This window comes from Heterodontus francisci, chromosome 5 (assembly GCF_036365525.1).
Source record: "Heterodontus francisci isolate sHetFra1 chromosome 5, sHetFra1.hap1, whole genome shotgun sequence".
NCBI classification, from domain to species: domain Eukaryota; kingdom Metazoa; phylum Chordata; class Chondrichthyes; order Heterodontiformes; family Heterodontidae; genus Heterodontus; species Heterodontus francisci.
The window spans coordinates 27,570,875-27,596,872 of record NC_090375.1 but is presented as its reverse complement, the minus strand read 5'-3'; the positions used below and the strand labels follow the sequence as shown (position 1 = coordinate 27,596,872).

Genomic DNA, 25,998 nt, shown 5'->3' with positions numbered 1-25,998 from the left:
ATGAGGATGTCTGGTGTGGGAAATAGAAATATTGCATTGGTGCAGTGGATCAGTTGATTTACACCTGCAAATAGGATATTATTGCTATCACAGAGCCATGGTTGAGGGAAGGGCAGGACTGGCAGCTTAATGTTCCAGGGTATAGAATCTTCAGGTGTGACGGCACTGGAGAGTGGGGATGGGGGAGTGTAAAACAGAAGGTGGCATTGCACTATTGATCAAGGAGTCAATTACTGCAGTAAGGAGGGATGATATCTTAGAAGGTTCCTCAAATGAGACCATATGGGTAGAACTTAAAAACAAAAAGGGGGCAATCACTTGGCTGGGAGTGTATTACAGGCCTCCAAACAGTCAGGGAGAGATAGAGGAGCAGATATGTAGGCAAATCTCAGAGAGGTGTAAAAATAATAGGGTAATAATAGTAGGGGATTTCAACTTCCCCAATATTAACTGGGATAGTCTTAGAGCATAAGGCTTAAAGGGGGCGGAGTTCTTAAAGTGTATCCAGAAGAGCTTTTTGAGCCAGCATGTAGAAAGTCCAACAAGAGAAGGGGCGGTACTGGACCTAATCTTAGGGAATGAAGCCGGACAAGTGGTAGAAGTGTCAGTCGGGGCAGAATTTCGAGGATAGTGACCACAACTCTGCAAGATTTAAGGTAGTTCTGGAAAAGGACAAAGATGGACCAGAAATAAAAGTACTGAATTGGGGGAAGGCCGATTTCAATATGATAAAACAGGATCTGGCCAAAGTGGACTGGGAGCAGCTACTTGTAGGAAAGTCAACATCAGCCCAGTGGGAGTCATTCAAAAAGGAAATAGTTAGAGTTCAGGAACAACATGTTCCCATAGAGGTGAAGGGAAGGACCAATAAGTCCAGGGAACCCTGGATGTTAAGGGATATAGAGGACTTGATCAGGAAAAAAAGGAGATTTATGGCAGCTTCAGAGGGCTGAAAACAGCGGAGGGCCTAGAATACAGAAAGTGTAGGGGGGGTACTTAAAAAAGTAATTAGGAGAATGAAGAGGAGACATGAAAAAACACTGGCGGGCAAGATAAAGGAAAATCCCAAGGCATTTTATAAGTATATTAAGGGCAAGAGGATAACCAGGGAAAGAGTAGGGCCCTTAGGGACCAAAATGGCAATCTGTGTGTGATGTCGGAGGATGTAGGTGAGGTTCTAAATTATTACTTTTCATCTGTCTTCACTATGGAGAAGGACGATGTAGGTGTAGAGATCAGGGAGGGGGATTGTGATATACTTGAACAAATTAGCATTGAAAGGGAGGAGGTATTAGCTGTTTTAGCGGTGCTTAAGAGTGGATAAATCTCCAGGCCCAGATGAGATGTATCCCAGGCTGTTAAGTGAGGTAAGGGAGGAGATAGCTGGGGCTCTGATACAAATTTTCAAATCCTCTCTGGCTACAGAAGAAGTGCCAGAGGACTGGAGGATAGCGAATGTGGTACCATTATTCAAGAAGGGTAGTAGGGATAAATCAGGTAATTACAGGCCAGAGAGTCGAACATCAGTGGAAGGGAAACTATTGGAAAACATTCTGAAAGACAGGATTAATCTCCACTTGGAGAGGCAGGGATTCATCAAGGATAGTCAGCATGGCTTTGTCAGGGGCAGATCATGTCTAACAGATTTGATTGAATTTTTCAAGGAGGTGACTAAGTGTACAGATGAGGGTAAAGCAGTTGATGTAGTCTACATGGACTTCATTATGGCCTTTGATAAGGCCCCACATGGGACATTGGTTAAGAAAGTAAGAGCCCATGGGATCCAGGGCAATTTGGCAAATTGGATCCAAAATTGGCTTAGCGACAGGAAGCAGAGGGTGATAGTCGAGGGTTGCTTTCGCGATTGGAAGCCTGTTACCAGTGGTGTACCGCAGGGATTGGTGCTGGAACCCTTGCTGTTTGTAGTGAACATTAATAATTTAGACGTGAATATAGGAGGGATGATCAGAAAGTTCGCAGATGACACGAAAATTGGTGGTGGTGTAAATAGTGAGGAGGAAAGCCTTAGATTACAGGACGATATAGATGGGCTGGTAAGATGGACGGAGCAGTGGCAAATAGAATTTAATCCTGAGAAGTGTGATGTGATGCATTTAGGGAGGACTAACGAGGCAAGGGAAAATACAATGGATGGTAGGACCCTAGGAAGTACAGAAGGTCAGAGGGACCTTGGTGTACATGTCCATAGATCACTGAAGGGAGCAGCGCAGGTCACATGGTCATAGAGTCGTACAGCATAGAAACAGGCCCTTCGGCCCATCGCAGCCATGCCGACCACAATGCCTATCAATACTAATCCCACCTGCCTGAATTAATTCCATATCCCTCTATGCCTTGCTCATTCAAGTACCCGTCCAGATGCCTCTTAAATGTTGCTACTGTTCCTGCCTCCACCACCTCCTCTGGAATATCATTCCAGACACCCAATATTCTTTGTTTGCAAAATTTACCCCTTTGATCCCCTTTAAACCTCCTCCCTCTCACCTTAAATCTATGCCCTCTAATTTTAGTCACCCCTACCATGGGAAACAGATTCAGGCTATCTACCCTATCTATGCCTCTCATAATTTTATATACCTCTATCATGTCCCTTCTCAGCCTCCTTCGCTGCAGGGAAAACAGAACCAGCCTATCCAATCTCTCTTTATAACTCAAGCCCTCCAAACCAGGCAACATCCTTGTGAATCTTTTCTGCACCCTCTCTAGCTTAATCACATCTTTCCTGTAGTGCGGCAACCAGAACTGCACACAGTACTCCAAATGCAGACGAACCAATGTTATGTACAACTGTAACATGATGTCCCAACTCTTGTACTCAATGCCTCGGCTGATGAAGGCAAGCATGCCATACGCCTTCTTCACCACCCTGTCTACTTGTGTTGCCACTTTCAGGGAACTATGTACTTGCACCCCAAGATCTCTCTGCTCAACAACACTCCCCAGGGCCCTGCCATTTACTGTAGATGTCCTACCCTGATTTAACTTCCCAAAATGCATCACTTCACACTTGTCTGCGTTAAATTCCATTTGCCAATCCCTTGCCCATTTTCCCAGTTTATCTACATCCTGTTGTAACCTCAGACAACCTTCTTCACTGTCCACTAGAGCTCCAATTTTGGTGTCATCTGCAAACTTACTAATCATGCCCCCTACATTCACATCCAAGTCATTAATATATATGACGAACAACAGAGGGCCCAGCACCGATCCCTGAGGCACACCACTGGTTACCGGCCTCCAATCTGAAAAACAACCCTCCACTACCACCCTCTGCCTCCGATCACCAAGCCAATTTTGTATCCAATTGGCTAGCTCACCCTGGATCCCATGTGTTTGAACCTTCTGGACCAGCCTGCCATGCGGGACCTTGTCAAAGACCTTGCTAAAGTCCATGCACACAACGTCCATCGCCCTGCCCTCGTCAATCCTCTTGGTTACCTCCTCAAAAAACTCAATCAAATTCGTGAGACATGATTTCCCAAGCACAAAGCCATGCTGACTGTCCCTAATCAGACCTTGCCTTTCCAAATGCATATAAATCCTGTCTCTCAGAATCCCTTCCAATAACTTTCCCACCACTGATGTATGGCTCACCGGCCTGTAGTTCTCTGGCTTATCCCTGCTGCCCTTCTTCAATAAAGGCACAACATTAGCTATCCTCCAGTCTTCCAGTACCTGACCCGTGGCTAACGATAATACAAAAATCTCTGCCAGGGCCCCAGCAATCTCATCCCTTGCTTCCCATAGCTTCCTAGGATACACCTGGTCAGGCCCTGGGGATTTATCCACCTTAATGCCCTTCAAAACCTCCAACACCTCCTCCTTTGCAATGTTGATATGCTCCAGGATATTACTGTTCCTTCCCTTGAACTCACTAGCTTCCATGATCTTCTCCACGGTAAATACTGACAAAAAGTATTCATTTAAGACCTCGCCCATTTCCCGTGGCTCCACACATAGATTACCACACTGATCCTGAAGGAGACCGACTCTCTCCCTAGCTACCCTTTTACTCATTTTTACTAATTCCCTTCTTAAGTGTACTCCTACATCCCCTATACTCCTCGAGGGACTCGCTTGATTCCAGCTGCCTATACCTGACATATGCCTCCTTCTTTGTCCTGACTAGACCCTCAATATCCCTCTTCAACTAAGGTTCCCTAAACTTGCCAGCCTTGCCCTTCCATCTAAAAGGAACATGCCGGCCCTGAACTCTTCCTATCTCACTTTTAAAAGCCTCCCACTTGCCAGACATCCCTTTACCTATAAACAGCCTCTCCCATTCAACTTTTGACAGTTCCTGTCTGAAGCCATCAAAATTAGCCTTCCCCCAATTTAGGACTTTAACCTGAGGACCAGTCCTATCCTTTTCCAAAACTATCTTGAAGCTAAATATCTTTAGCAAACAGGGTTAAGGAAAATCCCAAAGCCTTTTATTCATATATAAGGAGCAAGAGGGTAACTAGAGAAAGGATTGGCCCACTCAAGGACAAAGGAGGAAAGTTATGCGTGGAGTCAGAGAAAATGGGTGAGATTCTAAACGAGTACTTTGCATCGGTATTCACCGAGGAGAGGGACATGACGGATGTTGAGGTTAGGGACAGATGTTTGATTACTCTAGGTCAAGTCGGCATAAGGAGGGAGGAAGTGTTGGGTATTCTAAAAGGCATTAAGGTGGACAAGTCCCCAGGTCCGGATGGGATCTATCCCAGGTTACTGAGGGAAGCGAGAGAGGAAATAGCTGGGGCCTTAACAGATATCTTTGCAGCATCCTTAAACACGGGTGAGGTCCCGGAGGACTGGAGAATTGCTAATGTTGTCCCCCTGTTTAAGAAGGGTAGCAGGGAAAATCCAGGTAATTATAGACCGGTGAGCCTGACGTCAGTGGTAGGGAAACTGCTGGAGAAGATACTGAGGGATAGGATCTATTCCCATTTGGAAGAAAATGGGCTTATCAGTGATAGGCAACATGGTTTTGTGCAGGGAAGGTCATGTCTTACCAACTTAATAGAATTCTTTGAGGAAGTGACAAAGTTGATTGATGAGGGAAGGGCTGTAGATGTCATATACATGGACTTCAGTAAGGCGTTTGATAAGGTTCCCCATGGTAGGCTGATGGAGAAAGTGAAGTCGCATGGGGTCCAGGGTGTACTAGCTAGATGGATAAAGAACTGGCTGGGCAACAGGAGACAGAGAGTAGCAGTGGAAGGGAGTTTCTCAAAATGGAGACGTGTGACCAGTGGTGTTCCACAGGGATCCGTGCTGGGACCACTGTTGTTTGTGATATACATAAATGATTTGGAGGAACGTATAGGTGGTCTGATTAGCAAGTTTGCAGACGACACTAAGATTGGTGGAGTAGCAGATAGTGAAGGGGACTGTCAGAGAATACAGCAGAATATAGATAGATTGGAGTGTTGGGCAGAGAAATGGCAGATGGAGTTCAATCAGGGCAAATGCGAGGTGATGCATTTTGGAAGATCCAATTCAAGAGTGAACTATACAGTAAATGGAAAAGTCCTGGGGAAAATTGATGTACAGAGAGATTTGGGTGTTCAGGTCCATTGTTCCCTGAAGGTGGCAACGCAGGTCAATAGAGTGGTCAAGATGGCATACGGCATGCTTTCCTTCATCGGACGGGGTATTGAGTACAAGAGGTGGCAGGTCATGTTACAGTTGTATAAGACTTTGGTTCGGCCACATTTGGAATACTGCGTGCAGTTCTGGTCGCCACATTACCAAAAGGATGTAGATGCTTTGGAGAGGGTGCAGAGGAGGTTCACCAGGATGTTGCCTGGTATGGAGGGCGCTAGCTATGAAGAGAGGTTGAGCAGATTAGGATTATTTTCATTAGAAAGACGGAGGTTGAGGGGGGACCTGATTGAGGTGTACAAAATCATGAGAGGTATAGACAGGGTGGATAGCAAGAAGCTTTTTCCCAGAGTGGGGGATTCAATTACTAGGGGTCACGAGTTCAAAGTGAGAGGGGTAAAGTTTAGGGGGGATATGCGTGGAAAGTTCTTTACGCAGAGGGTGGTGGGTGCCTGGAACGCGTTGCCAGCGGAGGTGGTACACGCGGGCACGATAGCGTCTTTTAAGATGTATCTAGACAGATACATGAATGGGCAGGAAGCAAAGAGATACAGACCCTTAGAAAATAGGCGACATGTTTAGATAGAGGATCTGGATCGGCGCAGGCTTGGTGGGCCGAAGGGCCTGTTCCTGTGCTGTAATTTTCTTTGTTCTTTGTTCTTTGATCCCTTAGCACTAAGGCAGTCCCAGTCAATGTTAGGGAAGTTAAAATCACCTACTATTACAGCCCTATAATTCCTACACCTATCTGTGATATCCTTACATATATGCTCCTCCACTTCCCTCTGATATTGGGGGGCCTATAGTGTAATCCCATCAAATTGATCACCCCTTTTTTATTTCTAAGTTCTACCCATATGGCCTCGCTGGACGATCACCCCGGGATATCCTCTCTAATTACTGCCGTGATGTTCTCCCTAATAAATAGTGCAACTCCCCCTCATCTCTTACCTCCACCTCTGTCACGCCTGAAGCATCGGTACCCCGAAACATTGAGCTGCCAGTCCTGCCCACCCCTCAACCATGTTTCTGGAACAGCTATAATATCACAATCCCATGTACCGATCCATGCTCTGAGTTCATCTGCCTTTCCTGTAAGGCTTCTTGCATTAAAGTAAATGCAGTTTAGCTTACCAGACATTCCACACTCCCTGTCCTGCCCCTGCCCAGCCTGCCTACTGGACTTGCTTGCTTTAACCTCTACATTTGCCTCAACTATCTCATCGGAGAGACCTCTACTTTGGGTCCCACCCCCCTGCCAGACTAGTTTAAATTGGCCATTATAAATTGCCCCTAGTATACGTAGGTGGTAGGGAAATATAGGGACAGGTGGGGATGTGGTAGGAACATGGAATTCGTGTAGGATTAGTATAAATGGGTGGTTGATGGTCGGCACAGACTCGGTGGGCCGAAGGGCCTGTTTCAGTGCTGTATCTCTAAACTAAACCCTCCCAAGTAGTACTAGCAAACCTCCCCGCAAGGATATTGGTCCCCTTCCAGTTCAGATGCAACCCGTCCCTCTTGTACAGGTCACCTCTGCACCAGAAGAGATCCCAATGATCCAAGTAGCTGAAGCCCTCCTGCCTACACCAGCTCCTCAGCCATGCATTCATTTGCCTTATCCTCCTATTCTTACCCTCACTAGCATGTGGCACAGCGAGTAATCCTGAGATTACAACCATGGAGGTCCTGCTTTTTAACCTTCTGCCTAACTCCCTATATTCACTTTGCAGGACCTCATCTCTCTTCCTGCCAATATGGACCACGACCTCTGGCTGCTCACCCTCCCGTTTCAGAATGTCCTGCAGCCTCTCCGAGACATCCTTGACCCTAGCACCAGGAAGGCAACATACCATCCTGGAGTCTTGTTTGCGGCCACAGAAACCCCTATCTGCACCCCTTATGATAGAATCACTATAGCTCTCCCACCCCTTTTCCTCCTCTGCTGTGCAACAGAGCCCTCGTGGTGCCACGAACTTGGCTGTTGCTGCTTTCCCCTGGGAGGCCATCCCCCCCCCCAACAGTATCCAAAGCGGTATATCTGTTTGAGAGGGGGATGGCCACAGGGGACTCCTGCACTACCTGCCTGTGCCTTCTATTCCATCTGGTGGTCACCCATCCTTTTTCTGCCTGTGCAGCCATTACCTGTCTGTGACCACCTCACTAACCGTGCTATCCACGATGTCCTCAGCATCGCGGATGCTCCACAGTGAATCTACCCGCAGCTCCAGCTCCGTAATGCGGGTAGCGAGTAGCTGCAGATGGATACACTTCCTGCACACATGGTCATCAGGGACACTGGAAGCGTCCCTGATTTCCCACTTAGCGCAGGAGGAGCATATCACGGGGCTGAGCTCTCCTGCAATGACTTACCCTTAGATTAAGGCGGTTAGGAAGCCATATGGGATACTTGCCTTTATTAGCCGAGGCATTGAATATAAGAGCAGGGAGGTTATGATGGAGCTGTATAAAATGCTAGTTAGGCCACAGCTGGAGTATTGTGTCTAGTTCTGGTCGCCGCACTATAGGAAGGATGTGATTGCACTGGAGAGGTTGCAGAGGAGATTCACCAGGATGTCGCCTGGGCTGGAGCATTTCAGCTATGAAGAGAAACTGGATAGGCTAGGGTTGTTTTCCTTAGAGCAGAGAAGGCTGAGGGGGGACCTGATTGAGGCATACAAAATTATGAGGGGCATAGATAGGGTAGATAGGAAGAAACTTTTTCCTTTAGCGGAGGTGTCAATAACCAGGGGGCATAGATTTGTGGTAAGGGGCAGGAGGTTTAGAGGAAAAATATTTTCACCCAGAGGGTGGTTGGAATCTGGAACACACTGCCTGAAGGGGTGGTAGAGGCAGGATCCCTCACAACATTTAAGAAGTATTTAGATGAGCACTTGAAATGCCATAGCATCCAAGGCTATGGGCCTAGTGTTGGAAAATGGCATTAGAATAGATAGGCTTGAAGGTTGGTTTGGACACGGTGGGCCAAAGGGCCTGTTTCTGTGCTGTATAACTCTATGACTCTATGATATCAGTCTGCTATAACTTCCAATGAACTACATCAGCTAGTTTCTCAGATTCAATACCAACCAACTAATACTGTATCAGTAGCTAGACTTATTTGTAAACAGATACAACAGAAATAGCTGCCAATATTGTATTCCCAAGCTACTTTGAGACCAAAGAATGCTTAAGCATTTCAGTAAGAAAGGTAACTGAAAAATAAATCACCTGTGGTGTCTTCCTCTTCTTCTTCTTCATCCTCTCCCTCACCCTCCTCTGGTTTTTTGCCCTCCATTCTTTCCTCTTTCTGAGCACTGGTTTTAATATTCATCATACCGATGTCTGGGAGACTTCCGTCCTGATTTACTAACCTGTTGGCAGGTTGTTAGGCCAGTTAAGAAAACTTTAACTAACATGTTGTGCTCCTATCAGGATTAGGTTCAGATATTTGTTGTCATAGAATGGCAAGCACTTTATGCAATCTTTTGACAGAATTCTTTCCATATGATCATGTCTATGTCTGCATGTTACATTTTTAGAATAACTGTTTGGCATATGAAGCAACTATCTAAAGCAGGTACATATTAAAAATGGCGCTTCAATTCACAGCCTGCAGTTGTTTTTATGATTCATACTTAAACTTGACATTTTCCATTGGGAGAAAATTGTCAGAGTTTAAGTTGAGAGCATGAAATGACAACATACGAGAGCACGCATTTCATGTCTTTGGAAGACTTACACATTCTGGCGATTTGATATGTATTGCTTGATTCTGTACAGAGTAATTCACATAGGAAAAAAAAGAGGATGAGTACAGAGACCTTATGAAAGAATATCATTTTTAAAAAATTGCATCAAGCCAGACAAAGTTAATTATCTTCAAAATATGCTGTTAACTGTTTCTCTCTGCATTGTTTTCTTTTGGCGCAAAAGCAGTTTCTGCGCTAAAGTAGCGTGCGTTCCTGGTTAGGATAATACATGCAACCCTCATCATTCATTTTTGATGTTTGCAAAACATCATCACATTCAAATATTAATTGCCATTCCATATTTAAGATGTGTTTCAAATGTTCTGTTGTTTTGATTAGGCATACATTCAAAGGTTAACATTTTATTCTGCTTGCTTTGTTAGAATCAAATATTACAAAATACTTACTCGCTACCAGTTTGCAGTTGCATTTGAATATCTTACAAAGTGAAGGAAGGCACTCGCATGCTTTGGAAAATATACGTCATGCATTTTCTCCACAAAGTATGCACAAAGCACAGTGGCTTAATAATATTCACAAATAAAAAAAACAATCTTTTAAATTTTTCTTTAAGAATAAAAGTAACTGTCGAGGTTCTGTGCATGGGTTAGTGCATTGGTAACCAAGGAGGGATATTTAACTTTGACCACTAACTTTAATGATGAAGCTGGCATGAGCAACAATGTGAGCAAGGCAAGTAGAAGATGGTAATAGATATTTCATCTATTATTACTGCTACTCTGGGTTTTTATTCTACCTTAAAATGACAGAGAGAAAAATAGCAAAAAAATTATAGCAAACGTTCATTAGGCCTTTATTAACAGCCAGTCATGATAAAGTGGGAAACAAAGCAAGTCCTGAATTCACACTCAGAAGCAGCTTTGGTTATGCGAAGGAAGGGCAGGATTTCAATGTATTAGCACAGCAGTTCCGTCTTGATTTCTTAAATTGCTAGCCAAGGCGTGCTTTGTTACCAAGTTTTTTCATGTAACCTGTGCCCTTTTAAAGATCAGCGGCAGAGATTGTGATGGCTTTGGAGATTCAGTGCAGAATGGAAGGACGCCTTGTGGAATTAGAACTGATCTGATTATGTGATAGTTAGGCTCAGATTCACTGACAACACCGCTCTTGTCACAAAAACTTGTACAGAGTTTTGCCATTTCCATGTTAGCTTATCTTAGTCACAAGCATTGCAATGTTTCTGAGTGCTAATTTAAAAAGTATGTCAATGACAGCCCCAATAGGATAAGGAATGGCATTGTGTGTAATGGAGGAAAGTTTAAGCAGGCTAAAGAAAGTCTTATTACTCCAATCCTAGTAAAATTGCAGGTTAGCACTAGATTAAACTGAGATTATCGCCTGTAGAAGTATGATCTGAAAATAACGGCTTTTGAGGACAATTTCATTTTCTCTGGAGAAGCCAATACACAGATAACCTATTTACTTTTGTTAATAACATCAGTGGCAGGACTTTCCCCTTGAGCTTTGGGACCCTGCCATCAGGGTCAAATGGGGGTCAGAAGCCCACACTGTGTGGGGACAGTCACCCGGCTGTGATTTTCCACAAATTGGCCAACTAATAGCCAGAGGGTGGGCTCGCTGTACAATTTAGGACGGTGGGTGGGCTCTCAAAGCTGGAGGCCCAACAGGAGGCCCTCCAGCACCAGAGAAGCAGCAGGCTGCCTTGTCAATCAAGTAAGAGAGAGGGCAGTACCATTTTAAGATGTCCTCTTTCCACTTTTTAAAAATTAAAATAAAAAAAATCCTTAGCAGTTGGGCCATCATTGTGGAGGAAGGCTCCTCCACAGGATGGCTTGTGGCTGCAGTTGAAGCCGGAAAGGTGGGGAGGGCCTCTAAGCCTGCTTGGTGTGCTGGCCCCCCAGTCTGCCACAGGAAGGCCGCCTCCAGGCAGCTACATGTTCCTGACACCTCTGGGGACCTGGAGGCAGACTGGAAAATTTCAGTCTACCTCCAACAATAGACCTTAATAGGTTTTTAACAAGTTGAATTGGCTTCCTGCTGCTTGCAGGTAGGTAGCACTGCGGCCCTCCCTCCAGGAATATGGCCCAAGGGGGGGATGGTGCCGGGAAATCAGCATGCTGGCCAGCAGCGCAAATTTACACACCTACCCACATCTGTGCATGCCCTCATCAGGGCCTAAAAGTTCAGCCCCAGGAAACTGGGACTAGTTTTATGTGAAAAGTAAGCATTCTGGGTAAATCACCATTTGAGCCATTTTCATGGTGTCATTACAAACTCCATAGCAGATTACCAATTGTTTTGATACTAGCTAAGTGCTTAATCTGAGAAGTGAGTAATTTAAATGTATGCTATGATGGGCTGGTTTTCTGTTGTCCTCAAGAATTAGACTGGGTTTCAAGCAATTATTCCTGCAGAAAAATCTACTTGGCATCCATTTTTGTCTGATCATGCCTCTGTGAAGTGCTTTGGGACAGCTTTCTACATTAAAGGTGCTAAATAAATGCAAGTTTTTATTGTCATTAGAATAGTTATGTGCTTATATATTTGAATATTGCATTTGAAAATTACTGATTTTTATTTGAAAATGCAAATATGGTGTTAATTTGGGGATTTAAGTGCAAGCAACAAGACACCAGAGAAAAATTGTGCTGTTAAAACACAACTGTTTTTTCAATATAGTGATGTATAAGTATTCTATCTAGGCAAGGTGTTCAATCTGGAAATGCAACAATACTACCTTTTGATAATAGTAACTGTTGGAAGTAGAACAGAGCCTTACTTTCAGTGCCAACTGTTCTCTCTTCACTATTTTACATGAAGAATTAAAAACAAAGTCGCCTATGTGTTGGTAGAAGTCCAAAAGTACCTCACTGCACTGTGGCATTTAGATAAGCAGGATTCCCTGAAATATGTTCAAGTGACATCAGTTACTGATTCAATTAATGAAGTTCTGAAATTTTGTGGGTCTCCCACTGAATTACAACTGGAGACTGGAAGAACCTCCCCTCCATGGAATATCAGGAAATTAGCATTGTTTGTCCCTGTTTGCCAATCATTTGTTTAATTACAAGTTAATATTTATCATTTATAAGACTGGACAATTAGTCAGATAAAGTCTAAGTTTAAAGTAGGTTTGTTATACAGTAAATAAAGCCTTGATATTTGAAAGTCAATAAGGTAAAACGTATTAGAAAACAACATATTTTAAATAATACCAAAATTACTGTTAACACATTACATACATCTTATGAACTATATATTCAGGATGCAATTAATAATATGGTGCAACTTATTGGGATTCTGGTGCAAAAGCAATTCCAAAATAAGAGTGTGACTTGCATGCGACAACCTACGGCAGATAAAAAATGCAATGAACTTCTGTGATTACTAATGGAAAGCACAACAGTACCCACCTATTTACTAACAGATAAACACGACCATTAACTTTGGCATGGCTGGAAAATAGAGTAATGGCAAGCACAGATATGGACAAAGAGAGAAAGGAGAAAGAGACAGGTAATAAGAAACCACTAAAAACTGTCACAACCATTAGCCAAAACACAACACACACAGTTAAATGATCAGTAAGTTAAAGTGACCACAGAAGCAATGGAAAATAATGAATATTAGCAAAGGTAAGGCAGGGTATAATAATATTAAGGGAATGATAGCATAATGGTTTGTTAGTGGATTAGTAATCTAGAGGCCTGGACTAATGACCTGGAGATATGAGTTCATATCCTACGGTGGCAGCTGGGGAATTTAAATGCAGTTTATTAAATACATCTGGAATAAAAAGCTAATACCAGTAATAGTGACAATGTAACAACTGGATTGTCTTAAAAATCCAACTGTTTCACTTCCTTTAGGGAAGGACATGTGCCGTCCTTATCCAATCTGACCTATATGTGATTCTACAGCAATGTGGTTGACTCTTTCACACCCTCTGAAATGGCCTAGCAAGCCATTTAGTTGTACCCACACTGCTATAAGCTGAAAACCAAAAGGACCACCTTGCAATGAGCAAGGTGTCAGATTTGGACACAACAAAAGGCACACCTTGCCCAGTCAACCCTGCAAAGCCCTCCTCACTAACACCTGGGGATTTTGTGACAAAATTGAGAGAGCTGTCCTTCATACCTTACAACCAATGTCCCATACTTCTTCAACAACATCCCAATGCACGTCACAATATATATCAATGATTTGGATGTGGGGACCATACGTAACATTTCCAAGTTCACAGATGACACTCAACTAGGTGGGAACGTGTGTTGTGAGGAAAATGCAAAGTGGCTTCAAGGGGATTTGGACAGACTTAGTGAGTGGGAAAGAACATGGCAATGGAATATAATGTGGAAAAATGTGAGGTTATCCACTTTGGTAGGAGGAACAGATGTGCAGAGTATTTCATAAATGGTAAGAGATTAGAAAATATAGATGTCCAAAGGGACCTGCGGGTCCTCATCAATAAGTCACTGAAAGCTAACATGCATGTGCAGCAAGCAATTAGGAAGGCAAATGGTATGTTAGCCTTTATAGCAAGAGGATTTGAGTACAGGAGTAGTGAAGCCTTGCTTCAATTATATAGAACCTTGATTAAACTGCACCTAGAGTAAGTACTTTGTGCAGTTTAGGTCCCCTTACCTTAGGAAGGATATTATTGCTATTGAGGGAGTGCAACAAAGGGATTGCGGGATTGTCCTATGAAGAGGGATAGGGGAAACTGGGCCTGCAATCTCCAGAATTTCGAAGAATGAGAGGTGATCTCACTGAAACCTACAAAATACCTAAAGGGATAAACAGGGTAGATGCAGGTAATATGTTTCCCCTGTTTGGGGAGTCTAGAACCAGGGGACACAATTTCAAAATAAAGGGGAGGACACTTAGGACAGAGATGAGGAGAAATGTCTTTACTCAGAGGGTTGTGAATCTTTGGAATTCTCTACCCTAGAGGGCTGTGCAGCCTCGGTCATTGAGAATGTTTAAAGTAGAGATTGACAGATTTCTAAATACCAATGACATAAAGGGATATGAGGATAGTGTGGGTAAAAGGCATTGAAGTGGATAATCAGCCATGATCGTATTGAATGGCCGTGCAGGCACGATGGGCTGAATGGCCTACTCCTGCTCCTATGTTCCTATGTCCTACCAGCAGGACAGACCCACCAGTTGTAGTAGCACAGAGGTATACAGTGGGGAGGAAGTGGTCCTGGGAATCCTCAAAATTTACTCTGGACCCCATGAAGTCTCATGGCATCAGGTCAAACATGGGAAAAAAAACCTCCTGCTGATTACCACCTACTGTCCTTCCTCAGCTGATGATCGGTACTCCTCCATGTTGAACACCACTTGGAAGAAGCGTTGAGGGCAGCAAGGACACAGATCATACTCTGGGTGGGGGCCTTCAATGTCTATCCCAAGAGTAGTTTGTTAGCACCACAGTTGACCGAGCTGGTCAAGTCCTAAAGGACATAACAGAAGGTGGTGAGGGAACCAACATAAGGGAAAAACCTACTTGACCTCGTCCTCATCAATCTACCTGCCTCAGATGCATCTGTCCATGACAGTGTTGGGAGGAGTGATGACCGCACAGTCCTTGTGATGATGGAGTCCTATTTTCACACTGAGGACACCCTCCATCTTGTTGTGTCGCATTACCACCGTGCTAAATGGGAAAGATTCAGAACAGATCTAGTAGCTCAAAACTGGGCCTCCCTGAAGCGCAATGGGTCATCAGAAGCAGCAGAATTGTATTCCACCACCATGTGTAGCCTGGCATATCCCTCACTCTCCCATTATCATTAAGCCTGGTTCGATAAGGATTGTAGAACAGCATGCCAGGCATATCTAGAAATAAGTCTGCAACCTGGTGAAGCTATAACCCAGGACTAGATGCATGCTAAACAGTGGAAGCAGCATGCCATAGACAGAGCTGAGTGGTCACAAAACCAATGGATCAGATCAAAGCTCTGTTGTTCTGCCACATCCAGTCATGAATAATGGTAGACAATTAAAACAACTAATAGGAGGCGGAAGTTCCATGAACATCCCCATCCTCAATGATAGTGCAGCCCAGCCGTGAGTGCAAAAGACAAGGCTAAAGTGTTTGCAGCCATCTTCAGCCCGAAGTGCCTAGTGGATAATCTGTCTCAGCCTCCTCCTGAGGTCCCCAACATCACAGATGCCAGTCTTCAGCCAGTTCAATTCACTCTATGTGATATCAAGAAACAACTGGACACACTGGATTTGCCCTGCTTTTTGTTGACAGTACCTGCACAATTTTCCACATTGTCAGGTAGATTCCAGCATTGTAGCTGCACTGAAACAACTTGGCTAGAGGTGCAGTTAATTCTGGAGCACAGGAGGTCAGCACTACAGCCGGGATGTTGTCAGGGCCCTTAACCTTGGCTGGCTATGGGCCCTGACAATCATCCTGCCTGTCAACAAAAAGCAGGGCAAATCCAATCTGGCCAATTACCGTCCATCAGCCTACATTCAAGCATCAGCAAAGTGATGGAAAGTATCGTCCTTAGTGCTATGAATCAGCACTTACTCAGCAATAACCTGGTTGGTAATGCTCAGTTTGGGTTCTACCAGGACCACTTGGCTCCAGGCTTTATCGCAGCCTTGAGCCAAACATGGACAAAAAGTTTGAATTCCAATGGTGAAGTGAGAGTAACTGTCCTTGACACCAAGGCAGCATTTGACTAAGTGTGGCATTAAGGAGCCGTAGTAAAATTGAAATCAATGCGAGTCAGGGGAAAAGTCAACACTGGCTGGGGTCATACCTAGCACAGAGGAAGTTGGTTGTGGTTGTTGGAGGCCAATCATCTCAGCCTCAGGATACAGGAACGTAGGAACATAGGAACAGGAGTAGGCCATTTAGCCCATCGAGCCTGCCCCACCATTCAATACGATCATGGCTGATCATCCACTTCAATGCCTTTGCCCGCACTATCCTCATATCCCTTTATGTCATTGGTATTTAGAAATCTGTCAATCTCTACTTTAAACATTCTCAATGACTGAGCTTCCACAGCCCTCTAGGGTAGAGAATTCCAAGATTCACAACCCTCTGAGTAAAGAAATTTCTCGTCATTTCTGTCCTAAGTGTCTTACCCCTTTTTTTGAAATTGTGTCCCCTGGTTCTAGACTCCCCAACCAGGGGAAACATCTTACCTGCATCTATCCTGTTTATCCCTTCAAGTATTTTGTAGGTTTCAGTGAAATCACCTCTCATTCTTCGAAACTCTGGAGAATACAGGCCAAGTTTCCCCAATCTCTCTTCATACGACAATCCCGCCATCCTAGGAACAAGTCTGGTGAATTTTCGGTAAGATTGCTGAAAATTGAGTCAGCAGGGATCGCAGTGTGGCACATTTGCAAATACTGGAAGTTACATATATTAATACACAGAGCCCTGTTCTTTGCAGACAGAAAGAATATGTACAAACATTGCGCCTGTTTCTGCTGAACAAAATAAGTGACAGCCATTCGCTGGTTCATTCCTCAGGGCAATGCCTTGACCAATCAGAGTCAAGCTGCCTGGTTTAAATTTCAAACAGAGCTTGGCAGTTAATTGTCAGTCACCGTAAACTGATGCATCCTCCATGGCAACGCCTCTACCCAATCAGAGTTCACTTGCCAACCAATCAGCACTCCCTTCTCATGCAGTATAAGTTGTTGTTTTCCCTTACATGGGTTATTCTTGCGATTGTCCTGATGAGTGCAAGACGAAAAGCTTCCACAATATGTCTCTATTTTCAGCAATACTCATGTTCTGTACTGCTAAATGACTGAATGTAAGATTATTAGGTTACTAAAAGTTACTAATCAGCGTACTAATTGTTAAAAAAATCCAGCTACTTTAAACTAACAACTAACTTGTTATAATAAACTAACATTTAGCTTTATTAGAACCCTTCTTAGTATGGTAAAGTGGAAAAACTTAGGAAATAAGGCACAGTATGGACAAGATGTCAAGGCAGAAGGATTCTGGGAGATTATGTCAAGTTTTAAAATGCTTACTTGCAGCAAAAGGGTGAGACCTTGAGAGCAGACAGTGAAAACAGCTTCTGCATATATTTGCCTTGTAATGAGATAAGGAACCTCAAAATGAAGGCGTGGCACAGTGGGGCAGCAGCTAGCACCGCAGCCTCACAGCTCCAGCGACCTGGGTTCGGTTCTGGGTACTGCCTGTGCGGAATTTGTAAATTCTCCCTGTGACTGTGTGGGTTTCCTCCAGGTGCTTCGGTTTCCTCCCACGTGCCAAAGACTTGTGGATTGATAGGTAAATTGGCCGTTGTAAAAAATTTCCCCTAGTGTAGGTAGGTGGTAGGAGGATTGAGGGAAGGTGGGGATGTGAGAGGGAAAATGGGATTAATGTGGGATTAGTATAAATGGGTGGTTGATGGTCACTGCAGACTCATTGGGTCAAAGGGCCTGTTTTAGTGCTGCATCCCTCTATGTAAAAGCCTTGAGATAAAGTAGTCAACTTGTGCAAATCCGAAAGGGTAGCAACTATCACAAAATGATCCTTGGTTGGTTAAGAAAGGCATCCTTTAATACAAGACAAATCACTGATTGGGAGACAGGAGAGTTAACTGGAAAGCTGCCAGGATAAAAGGAGTCTTGTCTTTGATGCTGTATGGCAGGGAACAACAAGAGATGAGAGAGAGCGACCAAAAGCTGTAAGAAGAGTCGTGCACTCTGCCGTCCAGTCTCTAATATGGGTGGTATCCGTGTTAGACTGTTAATTACTGCCTGAGTTTGTGGCTATGGTTTATCTGAAAACTTAACAAACTTGTCCTTACCTTTATCTCAATAAAGTCGATTCACAACAAGCTGTTGTGCTGTCAAGTCTGTTCCCACCTTAGAAGTGGGTATAAAAACAACCCCTATCTTATCAAATCTTACACTTCATTGCACTCCCTCTATGGCAATAGTATCCTTCCTAAGGTAAGGGGACCAAACCTGCACACAGTACTCCAGGTGCAGTCTAACCAAGGTTCTATACATTTGAAGCAAGACTTCACTACTCCTGTACTCAAATCCTCTTGTGATAAAGGCTAACATACCATTAGCCTTCTTAATTGCTTGCTGAACCTGCATGTTAGCTTTCAGTAACTTATTGACAAGGACATCCAGGTCCCTTTGTACATCTACACTTTCTAATCTCTTACCATTTAAGAAATATTCTGCACATCAGTTCCTCCTACCAAAGTGGATAATCTCATATTTTCCACATTATATTCCATCTACTATGTTCGTGCCCACTCAACAAGTCTGTCCAAATCCCCCTGAAGCCGCTTTGCATCTTCCTCACAACACACATTCCCAACTAATGTGTCATCTGCGAGCTTGAAAATGTTACGTATGGTCCCCACATCCAAATGATTGATATATATCATGAACAGCTAGGGCCCGAGTACTGATCCCTGCAGTACCCCACTAGTCACAGCCTGCCAATGCGAGAATGACCCATTTATTCCTATTCTCTGCTTTCTGCCTGTTAACCAATTCTTAATCCATGACAGTATATTACCTCCTATCCCATATGCTTTAATTTTGCTAACCAACCTCCTTGCTGCAGGAGTTCCTCAGGGCAGTGTCCCAGGCCCAACCATTTTCAGCTCCTGCATCAATGACCTTCTCTCCATCATAAGGTCAGAAATGGGAACATTTACTGATGGTGGCATAATGCTCAGTTCCATGCACAACTCCTCGGATAATGAAGCAGTACATAGCTGGATTCAGCAAGACCTGGGCAACATTCAGGCTTGGACTAATAAGTGGCATTCGTGCCATCCACATGCCAAGCAATGACCGTCTTCAGCAAAAGAAAGTTTACCCCCCCTCCCCTTGATTTTCATTGGTATTTCCATCACTAAATCTCCCACATAAATACTGTGGCTGGAAGAGCAAATCAGAGATTGGGTATTCTGCAGTAAGTAACTCAGTTGCTGACTCCCCAAAGCCTTTCCACCATTTACAAGGCACAAGTCAGGAGTATGATGGAATACTTTCCACTTGCCTGGATGAGTCCAGCTCCAACACACTCAGGAATATCATCCAGGCAAAGCGGCCTGCTTGATTGGCACACCATACCCCACTATAAACATTCACTCCCTCCACCACTGCTGCATAGTGGAAGAATTGTGTCCCATCTACAATATACGTTGCCACAACTCGCCAAGGCTCCTTTGAAAGTAACTTCCAAACCTGCAACATGTACCACCCAGATGAACAAAGACAACAGGCGCATGGTAACACCACCACCTGAAAGTTCCCTCCGTCAAATACCATCCTGACTTGGATAAAACACTGTTCCTTCATTGGTGCTGGTTCAAAATCTTGCAACTGCAATCCCTCCCCCTTAACAGCACTGTGGGAATGCATACACCATACAGACTGCAGTGGTTCCAAAAGGCAGCTCACCACCATCATTTCAAGAGCAATTAGGAGTGCATAATATTCATCGTGCTGATGCTGAGCAATGCTGAAAAATTGAATTAAAATTACGTGAAAGAACATGGACACATGCTGGGACAAATAAGGTAAATTTTAATCCAACCCACCCAGTGGAACTGAGCAGGTGACCTGTTAAATAGGCATAGGTTATTTACTTGCTCAGATCCCATTTCTTTCAGATAAGTTTCCATTTTAACCTGCAGGACTCTACAGGTGGATGAAGCTCCTACCTAATGCAGGCAGGGTCCACATGAATATAACAAATCTGGGTAATATTATGTCAAAAGGACCACAATTGCATTTTAACTGGGCCCTGCTGCTTCAGACCCCACAAGGAAAATGATAGCCTGCCCTGCTCTGGACACCCAATGCCACACCCCCCACCCCCCCGCAGCATACCTGCTTGCCAGCAAGCCTTCCCTTAGCGACCAGCTACTCAAACTTCCTCTCCTGCCTGTTGGCTAGCTGCTTCTTTCTGACATTTCAAGTGGGCAGCTGATTAATGGCATGCAGATGAAGCCTGGGGATAAATAACCCCAGGCCGTAAATTTAGGCCAGCAAGTGCATTTACCATTCACATCACCTGTCTGCCTACCCACAACTCACTTGGGGCTAAGATCTATCCCAATGTCTCAAACAAAGTACAAGCTTACTCTATAAGTGAAGTTCTAAATCATGCAAATAAGAAGAATGTGAAATATACAATGAGTAGGAAGACATTAATTATAGGCCAAGCTCAGTTTAGTTCGACAATTCAGAACCAACCAAAAACAACCATAAGAAAACTAATATACAATTATAATGGCCTGGATTTTTCTGTGAACGCAGTAAAATGGCTTTTGCTGTTCATCTCACGTACAGCTGCCCACAGATGTTTAGCAGGCTTGTTAGCGCAGATTTGCACTCCTCTGCCATCCATTTGAATTTGGTGCCCTCTACAGGGGATCTATGGCATTTGTGAGCATGACAAACAGCGGGGAGGCTCTTCTACCAATCAGAGTGAACAATCCTCACTGAGTCAGACAGATAGCAAAATGGGAAGTAAAAAACAGGAAATATAAGTTACATTTAAATCACTGTACAGGAAGTGAAATAAAGATTAGACCATAGATATGGGATTAAAGGAAATACATTATATAGAAAAACAAAAAACTTAAAAAGAATAAAAACATTTTTGATAATTTGCAGCTTTAATTTTAGCCTCAGGGAATGAAAATCCACACTTCAAAAAATTAATTTTCAGGTCCAGAGAAGTTGTTCAGAGAGGAAGCATTGTAAACTGCGAGGATAGCGGCACAGTGGCGCAGTGGTTAGCACCACAGCCTCACAGCTCCAGTGACCCTGGTTCAATTCTGGGTACTGCCAGTGCGGACTTTGCAAGTTCTCCCTGTGACCGTGTGGGTTTTCGCCGGGTGCTCTGGTTTCCTCCCACAGCCAAAGACTTTCAGGTTGATAGGTAAATTGGCCATTATAAATTGCCCCTAGTATAGGTAGGTGGTAGGGATATATAGGGATAGGTGCGGATGTGGTAGGAATATGGGATTAGTGTAGGATTAGTATAAATCAAACAACATGAAAAAAGGAAAGAAGGTACCAGCCCTTCGCTTTGCAAGCTGGAACGTCAGAACTATGTGTCCTGGCCTGTCGGAAGACCTTACACAAATCAACGATTCTCGGAAGACCGCCATCATTAACAACGAGCTCAGTAGATTCAATGTGGACATTGCAGCACTTCAGGAGACTCGCCTCCCCGCGAGTGGCTCTCTAGCAGAGCAAGACTACACCTTCTTCTGGCAGGGCAGGGATCCTGAAGAACCAAGACAGCATGGAGTGGGCTTCGCCATCAGAAACTCCTTGCTCAGCATGATAGAGCCTCCCTCAAATGGCTCGGAACGCATACTGTCCATCCGACTGCTCACCACCTCTGGTCCAGTACACCTACTCAGCATCTATGCTCCAACACTCTGCTCCGCACCTGAAGCTAAAGACCAGTTCTATGAACAACTCCATAACATCATTAGCAGCATCCCCAACACCGAACACCTATTCCTGCTGGGGGACTTTAATGCCAGGGTTGGGGCCGACCATGACTCATGGCCCTCCTGCCTTGGGCGCTATGGCGTTGGAAGGATGAATGAGAACGGGCAGAGACTGCTTGAGTTGTGTACCTATCATAACCTCTGCATCACCAACTCGTTCTTTCACACTAAACCCTGTCACCAGGTTTCATGGAGGCACCCAAGATCACGTCGTTGGCACCAGCTAGACCTCATTGTCACAAGGCGAGCCGCCTTAAACAGTGTTCAAATCACACGCAGCTTCCACAGTGCGGACTGCGACACCGACCACTCCCTGGTGTGCAGCAAGGTTAGACTCAGACCAAAGAAGTTGCATCATTCCAAGCAGAAGGGCCACCCGCGCATCAACACGAGCAGAATTTCTCACCCACAGCTGTTACAAAAATTTCTAAATTCACTTGTAACAGCCCTTCAAAACACTCCCACAGGGGATGCTGAGACCAAGTGGGCCCACATCAGAGACGCCATCTATGAGTCAGCTTTGACCACCTACGGCAAAAGTGCGAAGAGAAATGCAGACTGGTTTCAATCTCATAATGAAGAGCTGGAACCTGTCATAGCCGCTAAGCGCATTGCACTTTTGAACTACAAGAAAGCCCCCAGCGATTTAACATCCGCAGCACTTAAAGCAGCCAGAAGTACTGCACAAAGAACAGCTAGGCGTTGCGCAAACGACTACTGGCAACACCTATGCAGTCATATTCAGCTGGCCTCAGACACCGGAAACATCAGAGGAATGTATGATGGCATGAAGAGAGCTCTTGGGCCAACCATCAAGAAGATCATCCCCCTCAAATCTAAATCGGGGGACATAATCACTGACCAACGCAAACAGATGGACCGCTGGGTTGAGCACTACCTAGAACTGTACTCCAGGGAGAATGCTGTCACTGAGACTGCCCTCAATGCAGCCCAGCCTCTACCAGTCATGGATGAGCTGGACATACAGCCAACCAAATCGGAACTCAGTGATGCCATTGATTCCCTAGCCAGCGGAAAAGCCCCTGGGAAGGACAGCATTACCCCTGAAATAATCAAGAGTGCCAAGCCTGCTATACTCTCAGCACTACATGAACTGCTATGCCTGTGCTGGGACGAGGGATCAGTACCCCAGGACATGCGCGATGCCAACATCATCACCCTCTATAAAAACAAAGGTGACCGCGGTGACTGCAACAACTACCGTGGAATCTCCCTGCTCAGCATAGTGGGGAAAGTCTTTGCTCGAGTCGCTCTGAACAGGCTCCAGAAGCTGGCCGAGCGCGTCTTCCCTGAGGCACAGTGTGGCTTTCGTGCAGAGAGATCGACTATTGACATGCTGTTCTCCCTTCGTCAGATACAGGAGAAATGCCGTGAACAACAGATGCCCCTCTACATTGCTTTCATTGATCTCACCAAAGCCTTTGACCTCGTCAGCAGACGTGGTCTCTTCAGACTACTAGAAAAGATCGGATGTCCACCAAAGCTACTAAGTATCATCACCTCATTCCATGACAATATGAAAGGCACAATTCAACATGGTGGCTCCTCATTAGAGCCCTTTCCTATCCTGAGTGGTGTGAAACAGGGCTGTGTTCTCGCACCCACACTTTTTGGGATTTTCTTCTCCCTGCTGCTTTCACATGCGTTCAAATCCTCTGAAGAAGGAATTTTCCTCCACACAAGACCAGGGGGCAGGTTGTTCAACCTTGCCCGTCTAAGAGCGAAGTCCAAAGTACGGAAAGTCCTCATCAGAGAACTCCTCTTTGCTGACGATGCTGCTTTAACATCTCACACTGAAGAATGCCTGCAGAGTCTCATCGACAGGTTTGCGTCTGCCTGCAATGAATTTGGCCTAACCATCAGCCTCAAGAAAACGAACATCATGGGGCAGGATGTCAGAAATGCTCCATCCATCAATATTGGCGATCACGCTCTGGAAGTGGTTCAAGAGTTCACCTACCTAGGCTCAACTATCACCAGTAACCTGCCTCTAGATGCAGAAATCAACAAGCGCATGGGTAAGGCTTCCACTGCTATGTCCAGACTGGCCAAGAGAGTGTGGGAAAATGGCGCACTGACACGGAACACAAAAGTCCGAGTGTATCAGGCCTGTGTCCTCAGTACCTTGCTCTACGGCAGCGAGGCCTGGACAACGTATGCCAGCCAAGAGCGATGTCTCAATTCATTCCATCTTCGCTGCCTTCGGAGAATACTTGGCATCAGGTGGCAGGACTATATCTCCAACACAGAAGTCCTTGAAGCGGCCAACACCCCCAGCTTATACACACTACTGAGTCAGCGGCGCTTGAGATGGCTTGGCCATGTGAGCCGCATGGAAGATGGCAGGATCCCCAAAGACACATTGTACAGCGAGCTCGCCACTGGTATCAGACCCACCGGCCGTCCATGTCTCCGTTATAAAGACGTCTGCAAACGTGACATGAAATCGTGTGACATTGATCACAAGTCGTGGGAGTCAGTTGCCAGCATTCGCCAGAGCTGGCGGGCAGCCATAAAGACAGGGCTAAATTGTGGCGAGTCGAAGAGACTTAGTAGTTGGCAGGAAAAAAGACAGAGGCGCAAGGGGAGAGCCAACTGTGCAACAGCCCCAACAAACAAATTTCTCTGCAGCACCTGTGGAAGAGCCTGTCACTCCAGAATTGGCCTTTATAGCCACTCCAGGCGCTGCTTCACAAACCACTGACCACCTCCAGGCGCGTATCCATTGTCTCTCGAGATAAGGAGGCCCAAAAGAAAAGAAAAGAAGAAAAGAAAGAAGTATAAATGGGTGGTTGATGGTCGGCACAGACTCGGTGGGCCGAAGGGCCTGTTTCAGTGCTGTATCTCTAAATAAATAAACATAAATAAACTCCAAAAGGACACGGATGAGTTGGTGGAATGGGCAGACAGGTGGCAGATGAAGTTCAATGCAGAGAAATGTGAAGTGATTCATTTTGGTAGGAAGAACATGAGAGACAATAAATAAAAGGTACAATTCTAAAGGGGGTGCAGGAACAGAGGGACCTAGGTGTATGTGTGCATAAGTCATTGAAGGTGGCAGGATAGGTTGAGAGAGCGGTTAATAAAGCATACAATATCTTGGGCTTTATTAATAGGGGCATAGAGTACAAGAGCAAGGAAGTTATGTTGAACTTGTATAAGACACTAATTCAGCCTCAGCTAGAGTATTGCGTCCAGTTCTGGTTTTTGATTTTGGACACCTTTATCAAATCACCTCTCAGCTTTCTCTTCTCCAAGAAAAACAGACCTAACTTCCCCAATCTATCTTCATAACTGAAATTCCTCATCCCTGGAACCATTCCCGTAAATCTTTTCTGAGCTTTCTCCAATGCCCTCATGTCTTTCCTAAAGTGTAGTGCCCAGAACTGGAAGCAATACTTCAGCTGAGGTTGAACTCGTGTCTTATACAAGTTCAACATAACTTCCCTGCTCTTGTACTCTATGCCCCTATTAATAAAGCCCAGGATACTGTATGCTCCGATTGACCTACCAGCCTGCCACGAGGAGACCACCTTCACTGAGCTGGTGGACTCCTCACGCGGCAGGGGGCCACTCCGTCGCCAGCAAAATCCGGGTGAGTCCAAAAATATCACCCTTAATTGAAGCCTTAAATATTTAAATTGGCTGCCCAGCTCCACGGTGCGGCAGCCAATCCACATCCTGGCCTGCCCCTAGGAAATATTCCAGTTGGCAGGAATGTGTTAGGGAGCTGTCCCGATGTGGCTCCCCCTAATTTTCCACCCCACCCCCGCCCTCATCCCCTTCATCACGGGGCTGGGAAAATTCTGCCCATTGCTGCCACAGCGCCAAGTTTGGGGCTGAAATTGGGCCTGGCCAAAAATTTAACTTAATATCTCAAATACCATCTCCTTGTGCATGCATTACATCAATAATTACTGTATTTACTTTTTCTGTAATTCATAATTATAACATATTTTGTTTACAAAATAACTATGTAGAGGCTAATTGCTACCTTCACTGCTGAAATCTGGTGGAGTGGATTGACTGCCCATTACAGAACCTACTGATTTTCATTCTATTTAAATCAATAAGATGACAAGGGAATGAATTCTACCAGAGGTGACTAATCCATTTCA

General features: G+C 44.8%; 1 protein-coding gene across 1 annotated transcript in view; it reads right to left on the bottom strand.

The window, feature by feature from the left end:
- The window catches only part of LOC137369779 (piezo-type mechanosensitive ion channel component 2-like), a 1,207,705-nt gene that overhangs the window by 258,858 nt on the left and 922,849 nt on the right, over positions 1 to 25,998 (bottom strand). Inside the window, exon 19 of the mRNA XM_068031235.1 lies at positions 8,845 to 8,987. Coding sequence (XP_067887336.1) covers positions 8,845 to 8,987 — 143 coding nt within the window. The remainder of the gene's footprint in view (positions 1 to 8,844; positions 8,988 to 25,998) is intronic.